Source organism: Dunckerocampus dactyliophorus, chromosome 3 (assembly GCF_027744805.1).
Source record: "Dunckerocampus dactyliophorus isolate RoL2022-P2 chromosome 3, RoL_Ddac_1.1, whole genome shotgun sequence".
Lineage (NCBI taxonomy): Eukaryota > Metazoa > Chordata > Actinopteri > Syngnathiformes > Syngnathidae > Dunckerocampus > Dunckerocampus dactyliophorus.
Window position 1 is genome coordinate 2,423,481 of NC_072821.1, and position 26,080 is coordinate 2,449,560.

At 41.0% G+C, this 26,080-nt stretch overlaps 1 protein-coding gene across 3 annotated transcripts in view; it reads left to right on the plus strand.

Moving 5' to 3' along the window:
- The window catches only part of LOC129178816 (carbohydrate sulfotransferase 8-like), a 193,392-nt gene extending 174,565 nt beyond the window's left edge, over window positions 1–18,827 (plus strand). For 2 of the 3 annotated variants that reach the window (XM_054771404.1, XM_054771406.1), the window contains 2 exons: window positions 4,705–4,742; window positions 10,242–18,826. In XM_054771404.1, the coding sequence (XP_054627379.1) occupies window positions 4,705–4,742; window positions 10,242–11,297 (1,094 nt within the window). In that variant the 3' untranslated portion in view covers window positions 11,298–18,826. Of the gene's footprint in view, window positions 1–4,704; window positions 4,743–10,241 lie in introns of all 3 variants that reach the window. The other variant, XM_054771405.1, reaches the window with a different exon arrangement.
- The last annotated feature ends 7,253 nt before the right edge of the window (window positions 18,828–26,080 follow it).

Consider the following 26,080-nt stretch of genomic DNA (forward strand, 5'->3'; position numbering starts at 1 on the left):
ACCACATCACATCAGTTTGTCATATTGCACGACCGTCCGTGACCGTTCAGTAATGTGCCTCAGTCATGATGCCGCTGTGGAATTAATCCCGTTTGAAGAACATTGCTGCAGTTTTAAGTGCAGTAAAAATAGATCATTTCAGAGAATGTGCTGTCGTAACGGAGCGTCTCTAATCGCATGAAATGCTACTGTGTCACACTTCTTACATCTCCACATCAAAGAAGGAGCATGTTTTGCGTTGTGATGAATGACTGGATTAGAGCATTTAGAAATCCTCCATGCTTAAAAACCATCACCTTTTCCTCATCAGCAGCTACAGCTTGTTTTTTTTCTCCTTTGTATGTTCAAAGCAAGGCAGTACAGTTCTTTTGGAAGGCCCTTTCCTGATCGACCGCAGCAGGAGAGTAGTAGGTGTTTTTTGGGGGTGAGGTCATGTGGTCACTTAGAGTTTTATAGATGCTACTTGATGTTTGAAGGAAGACACGCCCAGTCTGCCCTGTTGCTAGTTAAAGCGTCCATTAAGGAGTCAGCCTGCAGTGGGACTGGGACTCGTTTTTGTCTTAACAAGCTCATTATTTCACATTGTTTTTGTCCTTTTCTAGATGTTTGATGTGTGTCTCTGTCAAAGGGTTTCAAGAAGGGGAGGATGTTAATGGAAGACGCTAACAATGCGGCCCTTGCTCGTGTGGAGTCGGGTCATTGGCATGAATATTCAAAGTATTTTGGCCCTGCAGAGAGGTGACATGTTCAGGGTTATTTCTGTGGAGGGCAACAAAGGACAAAGCACATCAGGCGATAACGTCATTTTAAAATCATCTTCTGTCAGCAGAATGATCAAATACGCTGAGATGCAGAAGTAGGGGTTTTGCTGGAGTTATTTACCTGACAACTTTTCAATGGTTTCAGTTTGTCCGCTCATGCACACACACACACACACACACACACAAGGTAAACAAATCTGTTTGTACACTAAAACAAAATTAGCTCTTGTTCATTCGATCAAGGTGATTTTTGAAAGTATCTGTCCAGTCACGCACCCAAAAAGGTGCAACACATCAAATGTGTTTGTCAAATCGCGCAGCTCTCTCACCATTCACATACGGTGGTGTGAAAAACTGTTTGCCCCCTTCCAGATTTCTGACTTTTTTGCATATTTGTCACACTTAAATGTTTCAAATGATCAAACTAATTTAAATAATACTCAGTGACAACATAACTGAACACAAAATTCAATTTTTAAATTAAACCTTTTATAAGTAAGGGAGAAAAAAATCCAAACCTACATGGCGCAATGTGAAGTGACTGCCCCCATTAAAACATAACGTAACTGAGATTAATTGAAATCTATCAGTGTGGAAAAGGTTATAAAGCCATTTCTAAAGCTTTGGGACTCCAGGGAACCACAGTGAGAGCCATTATGCACAAATGGTGAAAACAGTGGTGAACAGTGGTGAAGCTTCCCAGGAGTGGGCGGCCAACCAAAATGACCCCAAGAGCGCAGCGACGAGTCATCCAAGAGGTCACAAAAGACCCCACATCCAAAGAACTGCAGGCCTCGCTTGCCTCAGTTAAGGTCAGTGTTCATGACGCCACCATAAGAAAGACACTGGGCAAAAACAAGTTCCAAGACAAAAAGCACTGCTGAACAAAATGAACATTAAGGCTCATCTCAATTTTGCCAGAAAACATCTTGATGATCCTCAAAACCTTTGGGAAAATATTCAATAGACAAAAGTTTAACTTTTTGGAAGGTGTGTCCCATTACATCTGGCATGAAAGTAACGCCGGATTTCAGAAAAAGAATATCATAGCAACAGTAAAATGTGGTGGTGGTAGTGTGATGGTCTGGGGCTGTTTTGCCGCTTCAGGACCTGGAAGGCTTGCTGTGATAAATGGAACCATGAATTCTGCTGTCTACCAAAAAATCCTGAAGGAGAATGTCCAATCACCTGTTTGTGACCTCAAGCTGAAAGCAACTTGGGTTCTGCAGCAGGACAATGATCCAAAACACACCAGCAAGTCCACCTCTGAATGGCTGAAGAAAAACAAAATGAAGACTGTGGAGTGGCCTAGTCAAAGTCCTGACCTGAATCCTATTGAGATGCTGTGGCATGACCTTAAAAAGGCGCTTCATGCTGGAAAACCCTCCAATGTGACTGAACTACAACAATTCTGCAAAATTCCTCCCCAGCGCTGTAAGAGACTCATTGGAAGTTATCACAAACGCTTGATTGCAGTTGTTGCTGCTAAGGGGGGCCCAACCACTTGTTAGCTTTAGGGGGCCATCACTTTTTCACACAGGACCATGTAGCTTTGGATTTTTGTACATACCATAAGGGAAACCACATTACATCTGTTTGTCCTGTTGCACAACTGTGTGTCCAGTCACACACACACACACACACACACACACACACACACTCATTCACACACAGGAGGTAAAATTGCATCTGTGTTAGGGCGCAACTGTACGTCCGTTCACACACGCGCACAGTTAGCCATGTCACATATGTTTGTCACATTGCGCAACCATCTGTCCATTCACACACACACACACACACACACACACGCACACACACAAATACACTACACATACGGTCAAACGCGTCACACCTGCTTGTCCCAATTGTGTAACTCTTGTCTGTTCACGCACACACACACAAGTCGAACCACATCACATTGATTGTTGTGTAGTTTGTCGAGTGCCACACACGCACATACTGGAAGGTAAACGGCAGTCTTGAGAGGGTGAAGTATTTACAAGATTCAGACAACGGGGAGCTGACAGCTGGCAATAAACCTCGGGCACGCATGTCCATGTGCAGCTGCTGCATGCTTTAATGTTTGAAATGAAAGTACCAGAGTGAAGTTTCAGCTTCTCACTGGACACCGCCTCAGTTCTTACAATTTATTGCTGTTTTGCGGCGGAGCGGTGAAAATCAATAGCATAGTTAAACAGAGTGGAACTGACTGAGTGTGAAATTGCAATCAAACCTGTGCTATTACCCGCAACCAAACAGATACTACAAAGATGAATGATGTTTAGAAATCCCACCCCTCTGAACCCCGATTCAGTTGACATTAAACTGCACATTTTTGTTATATTACATCAAATGGGGAAACGCTCCTCTCGTCAAAAGGGACCCGGGCTCTTGACGTGATAGAATATTAGATTTGCAAAGAATTTAAAGCCGTTTTACAAGGCATTTGGAAGCCATTTATCCAATAACATCAACTCTCATCCTTACCAAAGCATCTTCAACAGGGCTCGCTCGTCTGTGACTGCTAAACAGATTTTTTTGCTGTGTGTTTTAATTACCTGGCAACATAACTGATGCTATCGCATCTTTGCAGCTGAAAGTGGCGCATCGAAAGCAGCAGCCGAGACAAAACGCGTAACAACAGCCAGACCCAAACACCTCCTCCAGACGGAACCAATTAGACCTTTGGAGATTTCAATTACCACCTCAGTGGGCTTTTCAAGATCAATAAGCGGCCTTGTATCTCCACATGATGGTCGTCTGAGGGGATCAGCGAGTTAGCAGACACTGATGGGTTGCTTTTGTGAAAGCATCCCGCCCTCCCCCGTGTGTGCGCGCGTGTGTGCGGTGCTAAATATTCATGTATTTCATAAACGGCAGCATAGCGCCACATGGATCCACACCCAACATGAGCGATCATTAAGGGCGAGCAGATCAAATGTTACAGCTGCACCCAAACAAGATTAGAAAATATCACGTGACTTCCAGCTTCCCCCTCCTTCTCCTCATCTTCCTCGTCTTCTGACGTCCTATTCGGAAGACGTTCAGCACACTGCACGACATGCCAATCTGCACACGCTAATTAAAGTATTAATCTACACAGACAGCATGAATAATTCGCGTTTGGTCGAAACTCTTCATAATTTAGCCCAACAAAATTGTTCAAGTGTACATTCATCCTTGTTGCAAATGTGCGGGGCTGTGAATGTTGAATTGCGAGTGTGCGGGGAGCCACTGTTTATTTTTATTGTGTACGCCTTGCCTCAGGTTGACGCCTGGTCATCTATTCACGTGACGAAATGCGTACACAGTGGCTCCAAAGAGAAACAACACCGTCTCGTGGGGCACTGTCACTGATGCCCCGAACGCAAAGTCACCACTGGCGAGCTCATCACTCAAGAATGGTTGCGGCCCGTATCCCCCCACCTCCCACCGTCGCCACACAGGCCACCACTTCTACCCTTAAAATTGGAAGTGACAGGCCACTTAGGCAAAGGTGTCTACATCGTCCAACCCCCCCTTCACCATAAGAGCCCCTCCTCATACATGCACCACCCATCAGACAGCCATGTAACTCCACTTAGACCTGTCAGTCTGATTTCATGACAGCTGGATTTGGGTTAAGTTGTAAAAGGAAGAAAAAAAAAGTCCAATAAAAATCTCACATCTGCCAGGGTTGCATCCCGCCGCCTGTCGTCATGGCGACCATAAAACCCAGGGTGGATGTTTCCATCACTCCCCTGATACATTGGCCCTCTGTGTCTCCCTACAATCAGTCTTTGCCGGTTTAACTTCTCATTTGTTTCCAATCGAGGAAAAAAATAACATTATCTGGCCCGCAGTCATCTCCGCTCATCACTAGGGCGGCGCTGGTTCACCGGCTCCATAGTCTAAAGCGTGAAACTAAACATCCTTTTTTCTCTCTCTCTCTCTCTCTCCGCAGGCATACAGCTTCAAGGAACTCTGCAACAGTCGAGGGAGGTATGTGTTTACCCCACACACACACACACGCACCACACATATCCATTATCTATTGCAAAGGAGCAATTGTCGGCCATGTTCCTCTCAGCGTGTCTGATAGCATCAGTGTAGAGGTGCTGACCTCGCGCAGCATCCAGCATGTCTAGTCAGACCGGGATACTTCCTGAATTGGTTGGTTTTAATTGTGCCGTTGCTGACAGAAAAACACTTTTGCTAGCAAAAATATTTCATACTAAATGTAAAAATAAAAAATGCGTTTAAACTCAAACCAAAATAAATGAACCCAAAAAACATTTTCCCCCATATATTTTATCAGGTGTTAAATTATACTTAGAGCAAAATCCTATTTCATTTCAAACATATATATATATGTATATATGTATATATGTATATGTATATGTATATGTAGATAGATAGATAGATACATTTTAAAATACGCAAATTTTTGTTGGTTTCAAATGGTGCTTAAATTCAGCAAATGTGTATTTTAAACTCAAAGCAAAAAAAGGAACACACATTTTCTTCCATATATTTTAATTGGTGTTAAATTATACTTCAATGCATCAAAATCATATTTAAAATTTACAGCAAAAAAACAAATTTTTTAAAAATGTACTTTAGCCGGTTTTAAATCCTTCTAGACATTTAAACTCAAACCCAAAAAAGGAGGAAAGCACATTTTCTTGATAAATTTTAGTTGGTTTTACATGACGCTTAAATTCAGCAAATATGTATTTAAATTCAACCCAAACAATGACTAAAAAAAAAAAACACATTTTCTTTTTCATTTACTTTTTACAGCGTATGAACGCGCATTGTGTTCTGCATTCCTATTGGCTAAGGGAGAATCCGCCCATTGTCTTCTGCATCCTGATTGGCTGTAGAACATTGTCAGTCAATCTCCTTCGTGCAAACTGCCGTGCTTCCTGTTGTCTGGTCGCTAGCAAGCATTAAAATTCAAACAAAGGTTTGAACTTAAACCAGAGAGTTGGCAAGTTCGCGGATTTCACTTATTGCAGGGTATTTTGGGATAAACGAGGTCCCGCAGGGAAAAGCATTTCATCTCAAACCAAAGAAATGAACATAAAACATATTTTCTTCATATATTTTAGCTAATTTGAAATTGGTGACAAAGTCGCTCAGAAAATTGCTTTAACTTTTTCATTTACAATTCATTTGTACATTATAATAATGTTCTGATACCTTTTACCAACAAGTCACAAAAAAAACATGTATCAACATTTCGGCAATTCATTTGAGAATATTTGCAAGCAACGTATGTGGCGTGTTTGTCAAACTATTCCACATGGGGAGTTTGTTTGCACACACACACGCACACACGCACACGCACACACACACACACACACACACACACACACACACACACACACACACTGACACAAACCGTTAGCATCACCGTCTCGCCTCTAAAACCTCACATAAATAGTTTAGATGTGTGAAAGAATAAGAACGTTTGCAGGCACCTCTTGTCAACTTCGGAGGTGAAAGTTTCACAGGCTGTTCGCACGAGACCATTTTAACCGATGCTGACAGACGATCGTTTTGTTGACGTGTGTTATGTTCGTTACGAAGCGCCATCACCAATTTCCAGGCTGGCATACATAATACAGTAGTATCAAAGGTGTGATATTTATTTATAGGATTATCACTCTAGAGTAGATTTGTAGATTTTTCTCATGTTTGTTGCTCATAAACAGGTTGTAGGGCAGGGGTGGGCAAACCTGTGGCAAGCCCGGCAAGAGTCTTAATCCGGCCCACCGGGCATTTCCAAATTACTTTTTAAACCTTTAACATGGAAACTGTAGCAGCAAAACAGCCCCAGACCGTCACACTACCACCACCATATTTTACTGTTGCTATGATATTCTTTTTCTGAAATCAGGCGTTACTTTTATGCTAGATGTAATGGGACACACATCTGCCAAAAAGTTCAACTTTTGTCTCGTTAGAGACAATTTTCTGTCAAAATTGAGACGAGCCTTAATGATCTTTTTGTTCAGCAGTGGTTTTGGTCTTGGAACTCCTGGACTCCGTTTTTGCCCAGTGTCTTTCTTATGGTGGAGTCATGAACACTGACCTTAACTGAGGCAAGTGAGGCCTGCAGGTCTTTGGATGTTGTTGTGGGGTCTTTTGTGACCTCTTGGATGAGTTGGCACTGCACTCTTGGGGTCATTTTGGTTGCCCGGCCACTCCTGGGAAGGTTCACTACTGTTCCATGTTTTGGCTATTTGTGGATAATGGCTCTCACTGCAGTTTGCTGTAGTCCCAAAGCTTTTGAAATGGCTTTATAAGCTTTTGCAGACTGATAGATCTCAATTAATCCCAGTTAAGTTATGGTTTAACAGGGGTGAGTGCTTGATGATATGAAACATTTAAGTGTGACAAACATGCAAAAAAATAAGAAATCAGGAAGGGGGCAAACACATTTTCACACCACTGTATGTTGAGGAGGTCGTCAGAGAAGTAAACAAGGAGGAGTTAACTTACTCTCGATATCCAATGTTTTATTGTTCATAGTTCATACTGATGTTACAGCTGGACTACCCATTTATATATTATATTTATATATATGTGATGCGTTAACTTGCTGTGGATGTTTTGTGTTTTTGTTTTGTTGCACCGTGAGCTGCCATTTATGTATAGACGTCCTCTCTGCCAAATTTTTTAGCCCAACGTGTGAGTCAAAAGGTTTGCCCACCCCTTTTCAAGTGATACACATTACTTGTAAAACATGATTAAATCGTCACTTTTGCATAATAGGCAACTTGTAAGTGTCAAAAAATCAGTGTCCCTCCAGAAAAAATGATGCAGTTGATACCAGAGTCCAGCTACTGAGGCCTCCTTCAAGTCAAGGGTACACGAAGTAGATCCTAAAGGTCCAATCATCTACCTTTTTTGTTATCTTAGCTGATTTCCAATAATCATAATCCCGATTTTTCACCATGAAGACGTGATGTCTCGTGGACAAGCCGCTGTCTCATATTAAACAGAAGGAAGACGTGCAAGCAATCCCTCCTTTCTCCCCCTCCCGGATGAGAATGTTGCCCTTTTAGTTGGGTGGGGGTTGAGCCGAGATCCACGGCACCCTCATCTGTTGTAAAATTAGAATGATTCATCCAGTCCATTGACTTTATGACAGCGTCAGAGCGTTTAATTGAAATCAAATGTCACTGTGCACACTGGCCTCAGGCATCATGGCGTGATCAGGTAGTAGGAGACGTTCATTTACATTTCCCATGAAGCGCTTACAGGACACGATATGATACCACCCAGGTTTATATTCATAGGAGGTCATGCATTGGCTTTGGCCAGTGTGTGTGACTTTTGTGTTAACACAGAATTAGACCTTTATCAATGTTGTAGTGAAACAGCACCATCAAGTGGTGTGCTTGGGGATTGCAGGGATACGTTTTGTACTGGATGGTTTCGCACAGGTCCCCAATTAGATTTGTTCAAGGGCCAGAAATTTCTCTGGAGACGACCAGATGGTATAGATTTTTAAAAAAATAATCTAAATAAATTAATTTATATATTTTTATATTGCATTTTTTAGCCACAGACCCCTATCACCTGTATTTCAGTTAGACAATAAAGTCCAGAGTCTTGTACAGGTCCAAATTTAGAAATCCAGAACCGCGCCTGCCATTAATATTCAGGTGGGATGGACTGTGTGTGAAAGTGACCCAGCAGGTTATATCTCTTCTAGACAGCGTGTATTTTGTAAAGTGCCTGCATTTTTGGTAAATGCGTATTGTTGCTGTTAAAAGTCACATTTTCAGTGTCTACCTTACCTGCTGTACAGTTGATAACGCCAAATGTGTTTAAATGTGCTTCATTGTAACGTGTATGCCTCTTGTCGCCTCCTGTAGAGCGGAGGAGGTACTGCATTAACGAGCACTTCTATAGTTGGACCAAATGATTTCATTATTTGGGTGGTGGTTTGGTTTGTTTTGGTTTGTCTGTTGAGAACCACTGGTTTAGCAAATGCACCTCACAGAAATATGAATAAATATCTTTCTGTAATACGTTTTTCATTAAATTAAACAAAATATCTAAAATGTCCTATCTTACTGCCCCGACATCAGGAAGATCAGCATTGAGCATCAGAAACTAACTGATGAGAACACTTTATAGCACTGAAAAGGCTGTTATTTTTAGGGAAAAAAAACATTTATTTCAGACCCGTTAAACGTTCCTCAGTTTCTTTGCTTTTTTTTAAACTGCCAAGCTGCAAAATATTCTTAATTACAGTGTTCCCTAGTTTATCCATTGATCTATTTTACAGCAGCAAGCAATATAAGTCCCCCCCCCCCACCCCCAAAAATACATGTGACGAGCTCCACTGTAATTTGTGTGCATATTCAAGATGAATTACACCATCACCATTACCATTTTTGTCGTATATCATATCCATGGTGCAAGTGGACAATTTATAAGCCCTCCTTTCTTTAGGTTTTTTCGCCACTGAAAAAATACACACAAAAGCATTTGCGAGGAAGATATATCTGGATGGATGTTATTTCTCCGTTTAGGAAAAAAAACTCTAGCTTAATCCTCTAGATGAATCCATCATTGCACTCTGCTTATGGTTGTTTACATTAAAATATCACTGCATTTCATGTGTTTTATTCTATTTATTTACACGTAACCGCATACGACCTTTACATCTGCGCTACGTGCATTGCGTACATTTTTACAGAGCTCAGTCTTGGTGGATGTCATAAGACGATAGAAACGTCTGCATGCTAAGAAAGTATTTTAACAAGAGTCACTCATAAAATAACCTCCCAATATATTACATATATGAAGTATGGTTATTGGCCATTTATGTTCATACATTTAAAAAATAAAGCGGCACCGACTGCGTTCCGGGTACGCATTGCGTAGTGGCAGCCGCCACTGACCACAACAGGAAAGGGCACGATGGGGATTGGTTGACAATGGTCTACAGCCAGTCAGGACGCAGAGCACAATGGGCGGGTTCTTTCTTCGCCAATAAGGACTGTTGTGGCTTTACATTTAGCCGGTTATTGTCTACTGTGGGTTCCTGATACGCTCGTACAGGCACGTAAACACATACTGAGACGAGGTGGAGCTGCACACGTCTTCGACTCTCACATGAGTATACAGCACCCTCCACTGTAAATACAACAACAGACACATACAACAGAGCACCCGTAGTTTGCTCTAATTCACCACAACGACGCACAACACAATGCGTGTTCATGCGCTTTAAAAAAAAAAAGTAAAATTGCACTTTAAAAAATCCGCGTAACAGCGAATCTGTAGCGAGGGAACACTGTATATAAAAATGTCTGTTTTATTTTAATTTTACACAAATTAATACGCAAATGATGGCAAAATGACTCTTTTGATAGTAAAGGTTGCCGATCCCTGGTATAGACTATTTTTTTTGGTCAAATTTATGTCTTCTGCTGTGGAATATAACTTGTATTTGTTCCTTTTTTCCCTCCCCAGACTTTTTCGACTCAGGACAAAGAGAGAGTAAAATCAGACATTTACCAGGAGCACCAGACTGCCGATGACGTCCTGCCGTGGGAGCGGGACATGGGCTCCCAGAGTGTCTCCAAGCTGCTGAAAACAAGCCCCCCCATCCAACGCTTCAACAACAAAACACCCACATCTTCCTCCTCCACTTGGTCTTCATGGTCTTGCTCAGGTTTGTCCTCCCTTCAGCACTGGAGGGAGCTCTGCAGCATCCAGGAGCAGCGTCAACAGCTGATGAAGAAGATGTGCGCCAAGTACAAGAGCAGCATCTCCAAGACCGTCATGTCGCAACTCTTGAATAACATCTACGTAGAGGACAAGTCCAAGCTCCTGTACTGCCAGGTGCCCAAAGTGGGTTGCTCCAACTGGAAGCGCACCCTGATGGTGCTGGGGGGCCAGGCCTCCGACCCTCAGGGCATCCTGCACGAAGTGGCTCACAGCGGACGTCTGAAGACACTAAAAAGCTTTGGCCAGCAGGGGATCGAGTGGCGCTTAAAAACGTACACCAAGGTCATGTTTGTGCGAGAACCCTTAGAGAGGATGGTGTCGGCCTACAGGGACAAGTTTGAGAACCCCAACGAATACTACCACACTTTATTTGGGAAACCCATCATCTCCAAGTACAGGGTCAACGCATCTAGGTCGGCTTTGGATTCGGGCGATGGGGTCACCTTCCAGGAGTTTGTCCAGTACCTGCTGGACGTCCACCGGCCCGTGGGCATGGACATCCACTGGGAGACGGCCAACCAGCTGTGCAACCCTTGCCACATAGACTACGACTTCATCGGCAAGTTTGAGAACATGGATGATGAGTCCAACCTTGTCCTGCGCTTGGTGGGGGCGCCGCCCAACGTAACTCTGCCCACTTTCAAGGACAGGAACCCGGCCGACAAGAGGACCTCCTCGGAGATCACGCAGAAATACTTTGCGCAGGTCAGCACGGCGCAGAGGCAGCGGGTTTACGATTTCTACTACAAGGACTATCTCATGTTTAACTACTCCAAACCTTTTCAAGATTTAGACTGATTGACTCCTATCAAGATGTCTGCAGCTCTTTTACATTGGGTCATCTAATTAAAGCATTTTTTTCCAAGTTAATAAAACACTTTCTACCAGATCACAAGATGCAAAAACATGCAAAATGCTGCAGTAGGGTGATGTAATGTTAAATGTTCCAAAAAATACCATCCTTTTAAATTTACATGATATATTATCCAGGGCTCCAGATGAACCTTTTTTACCAGGAGCACAGTGGCCCCTAATTTACAATATTAGGAGCGCAAGCAGAAAATTTAGGGGCGCACACCAAAATTTTCACTGTATTACGGAGAGATACTATTAACTCCCAATACCGCCCAGTGGCGGTTCTGGCTTGAATGATGCTCTGGGCGGACCAACGCTTTTGTTTTTACACATTTACACGACTAGTTTTTCTTAACAAAAACGTTTTTTTGTAACTATATTAAGTTATAGCTTTATCTTTGGCCCCCGTTTCTCCTCTTCTTTCTAAATTGTGCACCTGATGGCCTAGACTTCCATGTTTTGTTGGCAAAAATAAAGGCACCTAATTGTCATCTCTCGCCGTCACTCAACTAGCAGTCAAGGCTAAACCAACTCATATTGTTCCACAACTCCCTCTTTTTTATTTCACATTGTAGTAGTGAAATAACATGTTTGAGACTCTTGGTTCTGCGATATAATGAATATGATACTAAGAATGAAATATGTTTTGTTACTGTTGTAATTTACTTTTTTGAACCGTATAATTAACCTGAGGGCTGAGGCACAGCGGTGAAGTGAGCCCCTCATACTCTGGTTTGGTCACGTGGTGGACATTTGATGACGTCTGAGCAGCACAGGGGTGCCAGTATCCCACCTGTAGAGGGCGTCCATCTGCCACCCATTCTGACTTGACAGCATTAAACACTAATAAATACCCCCACCTCCCCCGATCCCCCCTTCGCAGCAACCCCCAATTGCCCATATGGCCCATAGCTAGAACCGCCACTGATAGCGCGCTATTTTCACACACATCGTCCCGCCTTCCTCTTTTTTGGTGTTTGTCTCCTTTCTTCCTCTTTTGGAGTTAGTGTGGGTTGGCAAACTAGCTCATTTGTGCATTACTGTCAACTACTGGGCTGAAGTGTGTCAGCAGATTTTTGTCAACAACAAAAAATACCCAATACAAAAAATAAAATTGGAAAATTAACTAGTAGGGTTGCCAACTTCTGTAAAAAAAATAAGGGACACCTCGTTGGGAGGGCCAACCAACCTGTTTTGGGTTGGTTTTTTTGTTCTGTACTGTACAGACTGAACTCCAAACTGAAACCAGTGAAATTCAACAACAAAATGATGAGCAGTGAAGCATACAAGCGTAGTCCAATTGCAAGCAGAGAGCAAAGAGCAAGGTTGGTTCCAGTGGGCTGTCCACACGGAAACATTTTCGGGTCAAAACGGCAAAGCATTTTAACGTTTCAGCCTCTCATCCACACGGGAACAGCGTTCTGGGTGACCCGAAACGGTATTTTTTGAAAACGGCTTCTGAAAACGCCAACTTTTCTTTGCCGTGTAGACAGACAGAACGAGAACAATGATGTCACCGACCCGCCGCCACCTTGTCGCCTTCACGTCTGGATGCAACTATTTAGTAATCCGGCACAATCCCAAGAACGTTTCCGCGTGGACAGGGCCTTAAAGTAAGTTAGCACGTTCCCCATGAACGTGACAGCCGTCGTAGCGTCCCTCTGGACAAACCGCATTGCTTGTTTGTTCTAAAGACAAAATGTCATCGTGGTTTAAAAAGTCGCATTTGGAGTCCGCGGACCAGAGTCTAGGCAGATAACTCTTGCTAGCTAGATGCCGCCAGAGAGACAGAAGAAAGTGAGAGCCAGGCAAAATGTGTAAAAGTCGATCGAATGCGATTGAAACGTGAGCAATCACATCGATAGGCCAAGACTGTGACAAGCTGTCATCAGCTGACTCCATATTTTACGATAACAAGGGACCAAGTGCGTCAACGGGCGCATCTACTCGTGATGTCTCATATTTTGTCGCAAAAATGCGGCCATTTAGTCGCAGTCTGGAGCCCTGTTATCTTGAGGCGCACGCTGAGGTAGGATTTTGAAAATAAACGTTAGTCTTCATTTAAAAAAACTCAACAGGCTTTAAATGATGTCTTACTGTAAGTCAAACAGTAAATGCAAATGCTTGTTTGAGTATTAGGGCCACACATGTCAAAGAAAAATGAACAGCAAACACATCATAATAGTCACAATATGTCATCGTACTTTTGAGAAAAATGAAATAATCACATTTTTTTCATTTTTAAAAATTTGATTTTTTTTTTGGAAAGGTAAGATTTGTTTTTCTCTGAATATTTTGTCTTTTTTCTAAAAGTATGTTTTTGTTATAAATTGTTTTTTTCTTAAAAAGATAACCTTTTTTAAAAAGTGGAAAAGACTTTTTTCATCGAAAATAAGAATTTTTCCTGTAAATTATGACATTAAAAAAAATACATTTTTCCTGTAAGTTATTACATTATGAATTTATTCTCGTAACTTTACAGCTTTTTCTTACAATTTTAAAATGTTTTCCTTTCTAGTGTGGCCCTAATACTCCCGATTAATTTGATACCCCTCGGGCAGTTGATTGAAATCTTTACAAAACAGACGTCAAACTTTCTTGTAAACCATGTGAAAGAGTTATTTTCTGCCACGTTGGCATTGACCACTTGACTTACAGCAGCTTGGACATCAGCATACCTCTACCTACGTACCAGTGCATACTAATACAGACATTTGGTGTAAATGTTTGTTTTTTGGGGTTTTTTTACTAAGCATAAACTGAGTATAACTCCCATAAAATGTTTCCACTCTGGAGCTGTGTGCACTTATTGTAGCATTTTTTGTACTTTGTACGCTCCTTGTGCTTTGAACACTCGTCACTGAAGGTAGTATTTACCTGGGAGATCCAGGTACTTACAGGGTACAAGGTGTTGCTGCCTGTTTGCGGTACACGCTATATCGAGAGTGCTGGCAACAGAAACGTAATCTAAATTGCGTTCAAACCAACACAGATTTGGCTCCATGACAATCTAACAAATGAGTGAACGCCTCTTCTTACGAGAGTTTAGTCGAGTTTTGTGCGAAAAGTTGTACGCCTCACGTTTAGGTGCACATTTATACAACACAGCAGCAGAACCGATGTTGTAATAGCGGTCTCCTCATCCAGCATAAATAGCACTGATGAGTTAATTGTAAAAGACAAACGGCATGAGTTTCATACCAGCGGCTGAATAGCTAGACCGACATTTTAAAGTGCATGCAGAGGTAGATAAAGCTGCAAAACGTGACCCACTCATGCTAGTTCAAATGCAGCTACTACTACTATCTTGTGGAGCTAATTAAAAAAAAAAAACATCAAGAGGTTGCCCACAGCCACAGCTTTTGATGCCAATGCTTTTTGACCCTGCGCTAATGATCACACCTGGCAATTATAAGGGATTTGGCAGGTAACTGAATAGAGGCATTGGTGGAATACCTTCGGTAGACTGACTATTCCTCTACAGAATATTAATATTTCTAAGTACAGTGGAACCTTGGTTAATAGATCTTGTGTGACAAGATCTTGCGAGATTAAAACGTGACGAGATTTCTCGTTCAGAAAACAAACTCATGGGCACAAGGCCTGGGACCATAATAAATTAATCACAATAAATGAAAATGAACTCGACAATTTTGCCGGCCTCAATATATTGCCATGTGCATGCGTGTCTGTTTTCCTCGTCTCCCGCTCCAAACAGGCAGGAAGGTTCCCTCTGTGGATTGGCACGTTGGTTCCGTAGAATAGCGGCATGAACGGAGTGAGACCTTGTTTCAGTCATACAGTCTTTTTGTCTCGGTGGGTGGAGGCGGGGCCGCTAGCAGAATGTAGAAGAATGTAACGTATCAATGATATTAGTAGATTGCAATATATCGTCTGATCTTAACATTGTACTTTTCTTACATGTGACGTTAAAATCTTGTCTCGTCTCGTTCTCGTAGACCCAATCTAGTGACACCCCTATTGGTTAGCGTCATTAAGCCGTTCCAGAAGGTCTGACTTTAACCAAAACAGACACTAAATGAACACATTTTTTCCCATAAGAAATAATGTAAGTCCAATTAATTATTATTTGTAATTATATTATTGGTGTATTAGTTCGAGAAAACACCAGCACGTTTTTATAGTTTTAACCATTATAGTTTTAATGCAGAAATGCATATAAATACATATAAATGATGAATGAAAGGGATAAATGACCATTTAAGGTTACTTTTACCTTCATTGAAGATGTGATTCCTGCCAAAGATAACACGGACACCACCTTCCTGTTTTGCCGTGAGTTATTTCTTGAATGCAGTTGTGTTTCTCACCTCAAGTCTCGGCTTTTCCTTTGATCACGGCTGCAAAATAAGTCAAAACGGAGCTGAAGAAAGTTTCAAGGGTCAGAATTTTGAGGCACATAAAACAGGAAGGAAGATGGCGTTCGCCTTGATCTCGCTGCCACATCGTGTCTTGAGCGAGAATCATGTCTTCAATGAAGGTAAAGGTAATCTTAAATGTTCATTTATCTCTCTTATTCTTTTATGAATGTAAAACTATAAAAACATGTATTCTCAGACTTGTGGCATAACTGTTGATGACATCATAGACGGGGGACGGAGCTGACTTCCACTTCCTGTTTCCATGTAATAGCAAGCTAACAGGCTGCTAACAAGGACGTTTTGCGATAAAAGCACATTAAGAACACAGTTGGACTCAGGCGGTGTATTAATAAACACGACAAGACGCACGCCATATTGTACGCTAACCGGGAAACGTACGCCATTTTTTTATGTTAACCGAAAGACACTAATCGTGGTTCCACTGTAGTTTTTTATAAAAGCTACAGGAAGTTTAACTCGCTGGCAGAATCAACGTCAGAATAGCTTGGTTGGTTTAGTTTGGGTTTTTTTCGCCCAGCCGCTTGTTGCTAGGCAAAATCATGTCAAGCACAATCATTTGCTCCCCATAGGCCACTAAAAATAAATTGTCATATGCCAGCCACACCCACGAGAACAGAGGTGTCCAAAGTGCAGCCCGGGGGTCATTTGCGGCCCACAACTTTTTTTTATCAGCCCTCGACACGTTTCAAAAATACAATTAAACAAGAAAACTAACAAAAACGGCAAGAAAAATGGGGGGGGAAGCAATTTTATGAGGAAAAAGTAGTAATATTAGAATAAAGTCATATTTATATTAAAAATTGTAACATTAACATTAACACAAAAAATGTTACGAGCACAATGTTGGACTACTATAATGAAAAATAATTGTCACAATCTTATCAACAACACAAGATAAAATTACATTTTTTGGGAAAATTAGGTTGGGAAAAATGGTGATATTACAAAAATAAAGTCTCAGTGTTATGGAAAAAAAATGAGAAAGGATTTGTAAAATTTAAATCAATAAAGTAAATGATACATAAAGTAATAATACACTTTTGTCACCTACAACACAAAGATGAGATGCAGGCTGTTTTTCTTGAAATGCTGTATGTGCAACTTGTTAGCATAGCTACTGTACATGGGCTGGTTTCCAAAATATCAAAATGGCCCCCGCATCCTTTGATTTTACCGTATGTGGCCCTCGCCTGGAAAACTGTTGGCAGCCGTGCGCTAGACTGTTGAATGAAACGACTCCACATAAGTGTTTTACATCCACTCATTTTGCAGTCACCGCTCTGTATTAAATGCAAAGCACACATGAGAGGCTCTGCCAAACCCACCCAACTTTTTGTTTGCATTCCTACTAAATTCTCGTGAGGCGTTCTTCCCCAGTGGCGTGAACTGCTCAGTCAGTAACACTGTACCCGACACGCTAACACTGTACCCATCACACCCAGTCTGCAGCCTTGTATAAGCTTTTTTCTACACTCTTTATTGTGTATAATTGTATAATGGGCATTCAGATGATTATATATTTTTCTATGTATTTCTAATATATACACATACATACAGTATATAATCAGTGCTTCTTGGTGAAGGTTTTTGTTTTCATGTTATTGTGTCGCCACCAGCGCTTTAAAAGAGACTGAAAAGCATCAAAACAAAGTTGGGCTAACGAGCGTTTGGCGCGGTTGGCTGCACGGCGTCACTTTCTAACACACATTTCAATCACCACGCAATTAACGGTTTAATGAATCACCATCGGCATCACCACCTCGTTACCTAATATGTCTGTTGCACAGCCCGTCTTTTGTACTGTGGACATTTGTGTGTGTTTCCTCCATTTTGAGCCCGTCTGGCGTACGCACACACTGCTGCACAACATACTATATGGTGCATATAATGGGGGACGCCTGTGTGTGTGATGTTACTGCTTTGAAGTCCAGCACAAATGGCACTAAAGTTCTTTTATTATTTGCCTTATTATATGAACTATCAGAAATGAAAGGAAGGTCAACCAACAAGCCAAGGCAAGTACAACCATTTGTAAACATACCGCAAATGCTCTAATTATAGCCAAGGTGTTTCGTGACATGAATAGCAAAATTGCAAATTGGCATTTTACAACTCATTATATTTAACGAGATGTTGTGTTAGCTTTAGTAATGGTTTGGTGCATGAGAAAGTGGAAATGAAAAAGTATATTGCACAACACAGCAGCAACTGACCTGATGGTGAAGCAGATGAAGTAACGGGCAGCTGCAAGTTAAACAAATAATAATAAAAAAACGTACATCAGTATATCGCCCACAGCCACAGCTGCTAATGACAGCTTTTTTTCGATTGTTCTGCTTTGGTAGACCACGCACCCGGAAACTAGGGGCACTAATTGGAGCATTTACAGCGGCCTGCTTTTCATTATTGCAATATGGACTTCCTACAGTGACTTCCTACTACCTTTGTGTTTTTATGTGACAAAATGCTTTATGATGGTGTGCGCTGGCTTGTGAGTGAGCGGAAATCCACGTTATTTAAACCTATACTCCCTATAATCAAATTTGGTGGTACGAGCGTTAACAGTGATGGTGACTCTATGAACTAATTGTCAGTTTAGTGTGATGGCTTTCGCAAAAATTCCAAAATCTAGCCTGGTCTTGGTTTGATTCAATGTAGCCGATCCCTTGCCAAAAAAAAGGAAAAGATCATTGTTGCTTTTAATACGTGTGTGTGTGTGTGTGTATATGTGGATCACAAGCATACGGCAGTAACAAGTGAATGTATAAGTGTTAAATGTTGGCGCAAATGTGTAAAAAAAAAATAATAATATATATATATATATATATATATATATATACAGTATATATATTTATATGAAACGCCCTTTGCCTTATTTTACACTGCCAATCAAATGGTGACTTTTCAGGAAGACATTTTTCAGGTGGTTCTTTTTTCTGGCTGATGAGTGTCTACTAATAAATTTGTCTTTAGCATTTTAACGCTGCCTCTTTTTATTCTTTTTGCCTCATCCCTTATTCACACATTCAGGCTGTTGCATTGTTTTGCCCAAGATATATTAGTAGCATTATTAATAGTAGTAGTATCAGTAGTAATAGTAGTACTCATGGTATTATGAATTATGAGAATTGTGTGAAAAAAATGGTTTAAAAAACATTACTTCTTCATGCATACAGTCGCGCCTCGTTTATCGCAGTTATTTGCTTCCAGAACCGCGATAAGTGATTCAATATTAATAAACAGAATATTTTCGTAGTTACAGCATATTAAACATGTTCACGACTTTCTTTTAACGTTAGACATGAAGCCTTGTAGACATGAAATAACACCCTATAGTCACTTTTACACTCTATGGTTACATCACATTGCGCAGGCTACTGCAGGATCACTGCAGGGACAAGCTACCGAGCTAACTAGTTAGCCTCTCCAATTTACGTATTCTAAACTTAAGAAAGTGTCTCAAACAGAGTGGGGAAGAAGGACAAAGAAGCCAAAAACTTACCACTTCCACACGGAATGAGAGGAGAAAATTGTTTTCACCCGATCTCGTCCATGGCGTGTCCGTCTCAGCCATGGCACGTCAGCTCGGCTCTGCTGGCTCAATAGCCAGTCTCCATGCAGTATGAAAGGTAGTGTAATCTAATGTCAAGTCTCACAACATTACCGATGCCTAGTGACCACAATACTACATCTAACTTGTCTTTCAATATTTTTGGACTAATAATAGGCCATAGTCAACCATAAAACATTGATCATTTAATTATTTTTTATTTTTTAAACGCAATATACTGAGGGAGTGATATTCAAACCATGATATAGCGAGGGACAACTCTCTATTGGATTACGCATGTTCATGGTAAGTATTCTTTTTATGTCAAGACCCCAGCTACCTTCAAGCATCTGTGGGGGCGGCATGGCTCAGGTTGTAGAGTGGTCGTCTCCCAACCTGAAGGTTGCAGGTTCGATCCTCTGTCCTCAAGTTGCTCCTAATGCTGCGTAAGTCTGCACAAGTGAAAAGACCATTTACCATCTGAGATGCCATCACATGTTGTGGAAAATTGAGGGTATAACATTGGTTGATTGATAAAGAATTAACCTCAACTACTAAGGATGTTAACGATAAACCGATGTGACCGGATATCTGGTTTGACGGTGGAATCTTCCTGTATCGATAATAATCAGCCATAAATCTTTAGATGAATCGATTGTGGAGACATGCACCGGGTATCGCGAGAGAAGCAATCGGTTGAGTGTCTGATAAACAACGCGAGAGCCTGTGCTGCCGGCGAAGGGATTGTTGCTCCATAGCTTGCCATGGCTGAAGATGAGAATAGGTGTAAATAGTAGCAGGCGCGCCAGCTAGCTAGCCGGCCATTAGCTAGCCGCTAGCTAGAAAACACTGTAAGAATGCCCCATTCATATAAATGGCATATTTATTTTCCAATGTAGCGTTCATGTGTACATCAACAAACACTAACCGTACAATCGAATCGTATCGAATCGAATTGAGTCGTTTGTACACTGCATCGAATCGTATCGTAACGTGTGTATCTAGAGTCAAATCGAATCGTCTATCACAAAGAGATTTACATCCCTATCAGCTACTGTCAAATATCCTCATCAAAGTCATTGTTATTGCTTTGAGGCCTGATAGTAAGTAAGAAAGATAGCATGTACCTACAAACCTGACTGTTGACCCTAGATATGGCTGCCATCTTGTGTCAGATTCTCTTGGAAATGGGCAGCGTTCCTGCTTAATGCCTGCATGTTTGTTTAGGTTTTTTAACTTAAAGTTTTTTTTGTTGTTGTTGGTGTGGCAGATGAATATCGATCGCCGGCATCAGTGTGAAATTAGATTAAAATGCTCAAGGCCGATTTCCATCTTTCTTGTATAAGTCATGAGAGCACTTTGCAGGCGGGGGGAGTCAAACGCATAAAAAAAGGAAAAAAAAAATCATGCATTTCCCTCATTACGTCGCTTGAGAAATCTTGATATGCTTGGAAGGGAAGTTGTTAAATCAGCCTTGGGGTCCCAAAGCCGCCGTACGTCTTCGTAAAGTGATAAACAAGCTTTTGTTTAAGCGGGCTACACAATGTGGAGACCTTGCTCCATGTTTTTTCCTGCGTTATGCTGACAAATTCCTCAGTTAATCTTGGCGTTTGTCTTCCGGACAGATTTAACGCAGTTGATGACAACAAATCTCCATCACACAAACATTTTGCAACACAATTGTACAACACTACAAGAGCATTGATGCGTTTTCCGTAGCTCCCATTTGTTAGCAACAAAGCATGTATATTTCTCTTTGTTAGTAGAGGTAATTAGTATAGATCTGATGATTAAAATACAGTGTTCCCTCATTTATCGCAGGGGATAGGTTCCCAAAATAGCCCGTGAAGTGAAATCCACGAAGTAGCCAACTTGTTTACAATTCATACACTTTTCTCAGGCAGGCATTAACATTTTCTCACATTTCTCGCTTGTTTAAACACTCTCAAAGTTCAAATTTTGTTTGAATTTTAATGATCAAGCTACTATGTTGGACACAAGAAACTATTAAGTGACTCCCATTCAGTGTGGAAGTAGGAATTTTTTGGCTTCTTACTTTGTCCTTCTTCCACACTCCGTTTTAAACACTTTCTTAAGTTTAGAATAAGTAAATTGGAGATGCTAACTGGTTTGCTAGCAGTGGACCTCTTCTGTGGACATGTCCCTGCAGTGATCCTGTAGCCTGTGGTGTAAACAAACAGTGATAGGAGTGTAAAGGTGATTATAGGGGTGTTATTTCATGTCTACAGGGCTCTAATAATGTTAAAACCCGTATTTAGAAAGTCTTAAACAGGTGTGCGCTCTAACTATGAAAATATTCCATTTATTAATATTGAATCCTGGCCGCACGGCAGCCTAGTTGTCAGCATGTTGGCCACACAGTGGAAGACCTGGGTTCAAATCTCCGTTGGGTATCCCTGTGTGGAGTTTGCATATTCTCCCTATGTGTTTGTGGGTTTTCAAAAACATTCAGGTTAGGTTAATTGGAGACTCTAAATTGCCCATAGGTATGGAAGTGAGTGTCTATATGTGCCCTACGATTGGCGGCCAGTCCAGGGTGTACCCCGCCTCTCGCCCAAAGTCACCATAGGCTCCAGCATACCCCCACAACCCTAGTGAGGATAAGCGGCATAGAAGATGGATGGATGGAATATAGAATCCTACTTCATGGAAATTCACTTATCGCAGGATAAGCACCGCAATAAACTGTGTAGTTGAAAATGGTCAACGTTGGTCATTTTCAGTCAGGAACATTTAAACTATAGTCCAGACTCCCTGTTTTATTATGAGTCTTTGAAGATGGGTTACTTCCTCTATTTCTGCTCAAATCACACTCTCCGTAATTGGTGATTTCTGGAGAAGGCTTCTCTGTAAGATGAGTATAGGTATTTTAGTTTTTTTTTTATTTATAACTTTCTAGACCTTTACAGGAAACAACCAGTGCTCCTGTGATGCTAGCAAACGCGGCTAGCTGACGTTAGCTATAGGTGGCTAACTTGAACCTGTTGTAACAGTTGGTAATTACCATAATTTTACATTTTTACTAATTTTATATGGAAAACTGCTTAACCCAGATCCATCCTTCCATTGTTTATAACTGTCACTAGACTATGTAAAAGAAAAAAAGTAGGGAGCCTAAGTAAATTTAGTAAGTACTGTATTCTCACTACCAACCACGAGATGGCAGTAATGCACTCTCCACTGTACCCCCAAACGCTCATTTTTTAACATTTTAACCGTTTTAAGAAAATAAATGGATATCACAGATGTAACAACAATAACAATAAATTAAACCTATTATTAATTATCCTTCTAATCAGCATCAGGCAGTGCAATAATTAAGACCAATTCTAATACACAGTATATTCATTACTAACAAACATGCAGTTTAAAAATATTTTACAGTCCAAATGTAATGTGTATTATGTGTACAGTTTATTTGACCGTTATTATTATTATTATGGTTTCTTTTTTGCCAAGAATAAAACAAAAACAAACGGTTTTGACTTCCTTTTTAATACCTTGTGAAAAGCACCTAATTATAATTTTTTTATGTTTGGTCATACTCCACATTATATTATAATTAAAATGCAAGCTACCATTGCAATAATTTATGCAGCAGCTATAATGAAGCTGAATCTATAAACAAAAGGGACATATAATGAAGTCTCACAAGCTGCTGCCGGCAAAGCACTTCTTTAACCTTGAGCTAATGTCTCGACATTTGCCAAGCATTTAGCTTTATGGAATGATGCTCCGCTATGCTGAAGCTCAGATATCCCTGCCAGCACTGTTAACAAGAAGAAGACAAACAAGATGGCACAAATGTATTTTAAATGGTAGTGCATATTAAGACCTGAAGCGAACATTTGTTAATTGACTCCTGCATGTTTACATGTGGTAACTGCTTCTCCTTTTTTTTTCATCTTGACACAAGCAGTCGCATCAAGCAGTGAGGGATGAGAAGGTAACAAACCTACCCGGATGGATGGAGGGAGGAACTGCATGATGGTAGGAGCTCACAGGCCTCCAAACTTGCAGCTTGAGAGTATCATCACTTATGAAATGACAGTGGAGCTGATACCGTGCTGTTAGCGGGCCGCAGGGTGGACCGTGAGAAAGGCCCGTCTTGAGCGAGGATGGATGGGCTTCTCTCTGCGGACTAAATTAATACTGGGATTGCTTTTAGAGCTCCTAAGGAGCTAATCAGACAGGAGTTATCTGGAGGGGCCTGAAGGCGAGGCTGGCAGGAAGCAGGTGCTCCGAGACAACTCTCAGCATTTCATACCAGAGTTGGACACAGAGATGCAGGGTTTCAAAAAGTCTAGCTAGCTTTCAAAAAGTCCAGTTTTTCAAAGCTGACTAGAGTGTAGATACCCCACAGCTATAACCTATGTGTGCCGTTCGGATTCATGCATTACTCACTGGAAAGTTAAGGAGAATTGTATTAAATAGCAGTTCATGCCAAACAAAACCTCCCACATCCATCAACAATCCATTCAACTCCATATTCACGGAAACGTTTCATTTGAAATACGAATGAATAACTACACGTCTTAGGCAAACAAAATTGAATAGGCTTGATAATGACAATTGCAGCAACGTATTCAAACTGATATAGATTGGATAATCATTCTCATAAAACTTGACAAATGTTCGATATGCGCCTTCCTCTTGGACGTTTTTTCTTCTATGTCCAAATCGGCTTTCCAGATTGTGTATTTCTTATTGAATTTTCTTGAAAATGAGCATATTCAAACACAAAATACCCTTTCATTGTGATCTATAGGTTGTTGCTCTACGCTGGGGGGAAAAATAAAAAGTAAATAATTGATTTTGTGCTGACATATCTTGTTAAAATTTGACATTTGGGAGAGAATACTGTTAAGAGAAATATTTTGGGACACCCTGTATAACACCCGGAGGAAAAAAAACTCTACGCCCTCTGAATTCTTCTTGCAGTAATGTAATGATACCACTAGATGGCACCAAGAGACATGACATAAACCCGCATTTAAACTGACTTCACTGAATAGCGCCTGAGAAAACGCCCTTATCTAAATAAATACTGTATGTACCTTCATTCAAAATGTTCCTAAAAATAAAAAATATTCAATTTTTTATTTACTTATTCATGCACGCATTGAATCAATGAATTTGTTCATCATTCAATGATTGAATGATTTATTTAACAAAAGAAAGAAAACAACCCCAACTCGCACCCAATCCCAGCTTTGCAACACTTAGAAAGATAGAAATTTACACTAAACAATTGAGACGACACACAAATACAATACTAAAAAAACCCTGCTAATTATATTATCAGAAACAGTAATAATAACATTGCTATTTTAAAACACAAACAATAACGAGCAAAAAAAAAGTAAAGTACATTAAAAATAAAACACTTATCATTACCGTCGTTACAACTAAAAATACCAACTGCCGTCACAATGGCTTGCATTGAATCTCACTATTTTTACATTTTCGCACGTATTGTTCTTGATAAATACACCGAATAGTTGTAATGCACCACTTCCTTTACATCTAAATCAAAGCTAAAGTGAAAACTTCTCAGCGCAGATGTGATGAGTATTTTATATCCTATACAGCAGGGGTCACCAACGTGGTGCCCGCGGGCACCATGTAGCGCCCCACGACCACGAGGTGCCCGCAAGCCTGCTTTTCATTCAGGTTTTCAGTTAATAATGAAAGAACAGTAGAAAGAAATGCATTCTGAAATACAAAATGTGAGCATTTTGTTCATGTTCTGGTAAAACAAGCATATTCGCTTTGTTTGGGTTTAAAATAAGCTCTGAAAAGAAATGTTACAAAGATGAGTAGCTCTTGGCCATTTTCATTTTGTAAAAGTAGCTCTCACAAGGAAAAACATTGGTGACCCCTGGTGTACAGTATATATACGAGTAAGCAAATAACAGGAATACATTCTGGAATATTGTATATTATTAGTAAATATTTGCAATAATTCAAGTAAATATCTCAGTGGTGCGACCAAATACAGTCTCAGAACTGGGACTCAAAAATATAATAAACTTTGCAACAGGGTTGGGGAAGCACAGGGTCCAATACCTCAAAATCAAAGTCTGCAATGTCCAAAACACTTAAGGGTATGTAAGGAGATAGGAAACAGACTCAGCACACAAGACCAGACTTAAGAAGAAACTGGAAACTCAGTAGACTAATTAGACAACTTAACCTGTACTAGACACTAGAGGGAGGAGAGAGCTGATTGGAGGAGACATGAGTGGCAAACCGAGACACAATGAGCACAATGAAGGCAAACAGCAAAAAAACAGAGCATAAACAACAGACCCTGGTAGTACCCTCCCCAAGGGATGGATTCCAGTCATTCCCAAGTCCGAAACCAAGTAATAGTCCAGGCTTTGTAAAATTAGACAGAGCGGTTGGAGGGAGGCCTGGAGGAGGGACTTGGTTCAAAGGACACAGGACCCTCGGTAGAAGTCAGGAGGCACGCCAGGACAGCAGCAGTGTCAAAACCCCCCAGGGGATCACGGTACTCCTGGCCTGTTTATGGGATGGCATGCCCAGAAGTGTGATCAGGACTCCTCCGAGGGACGTCCAGGACACCAGGCCCAGCAGAGACTTTGAGACCGCCCTGGGTGCTCGGCCAAGGAAGGCTAGGAGTTGGGTGGCCATAAGTCGTGTTTTGCTGAAGAGGAGCAGGAGGGTACCATACTACCAGCTGGGGGTGGCTGTCGTGGCCCCACCTGCTCAGCTGGGACAGGAATTAG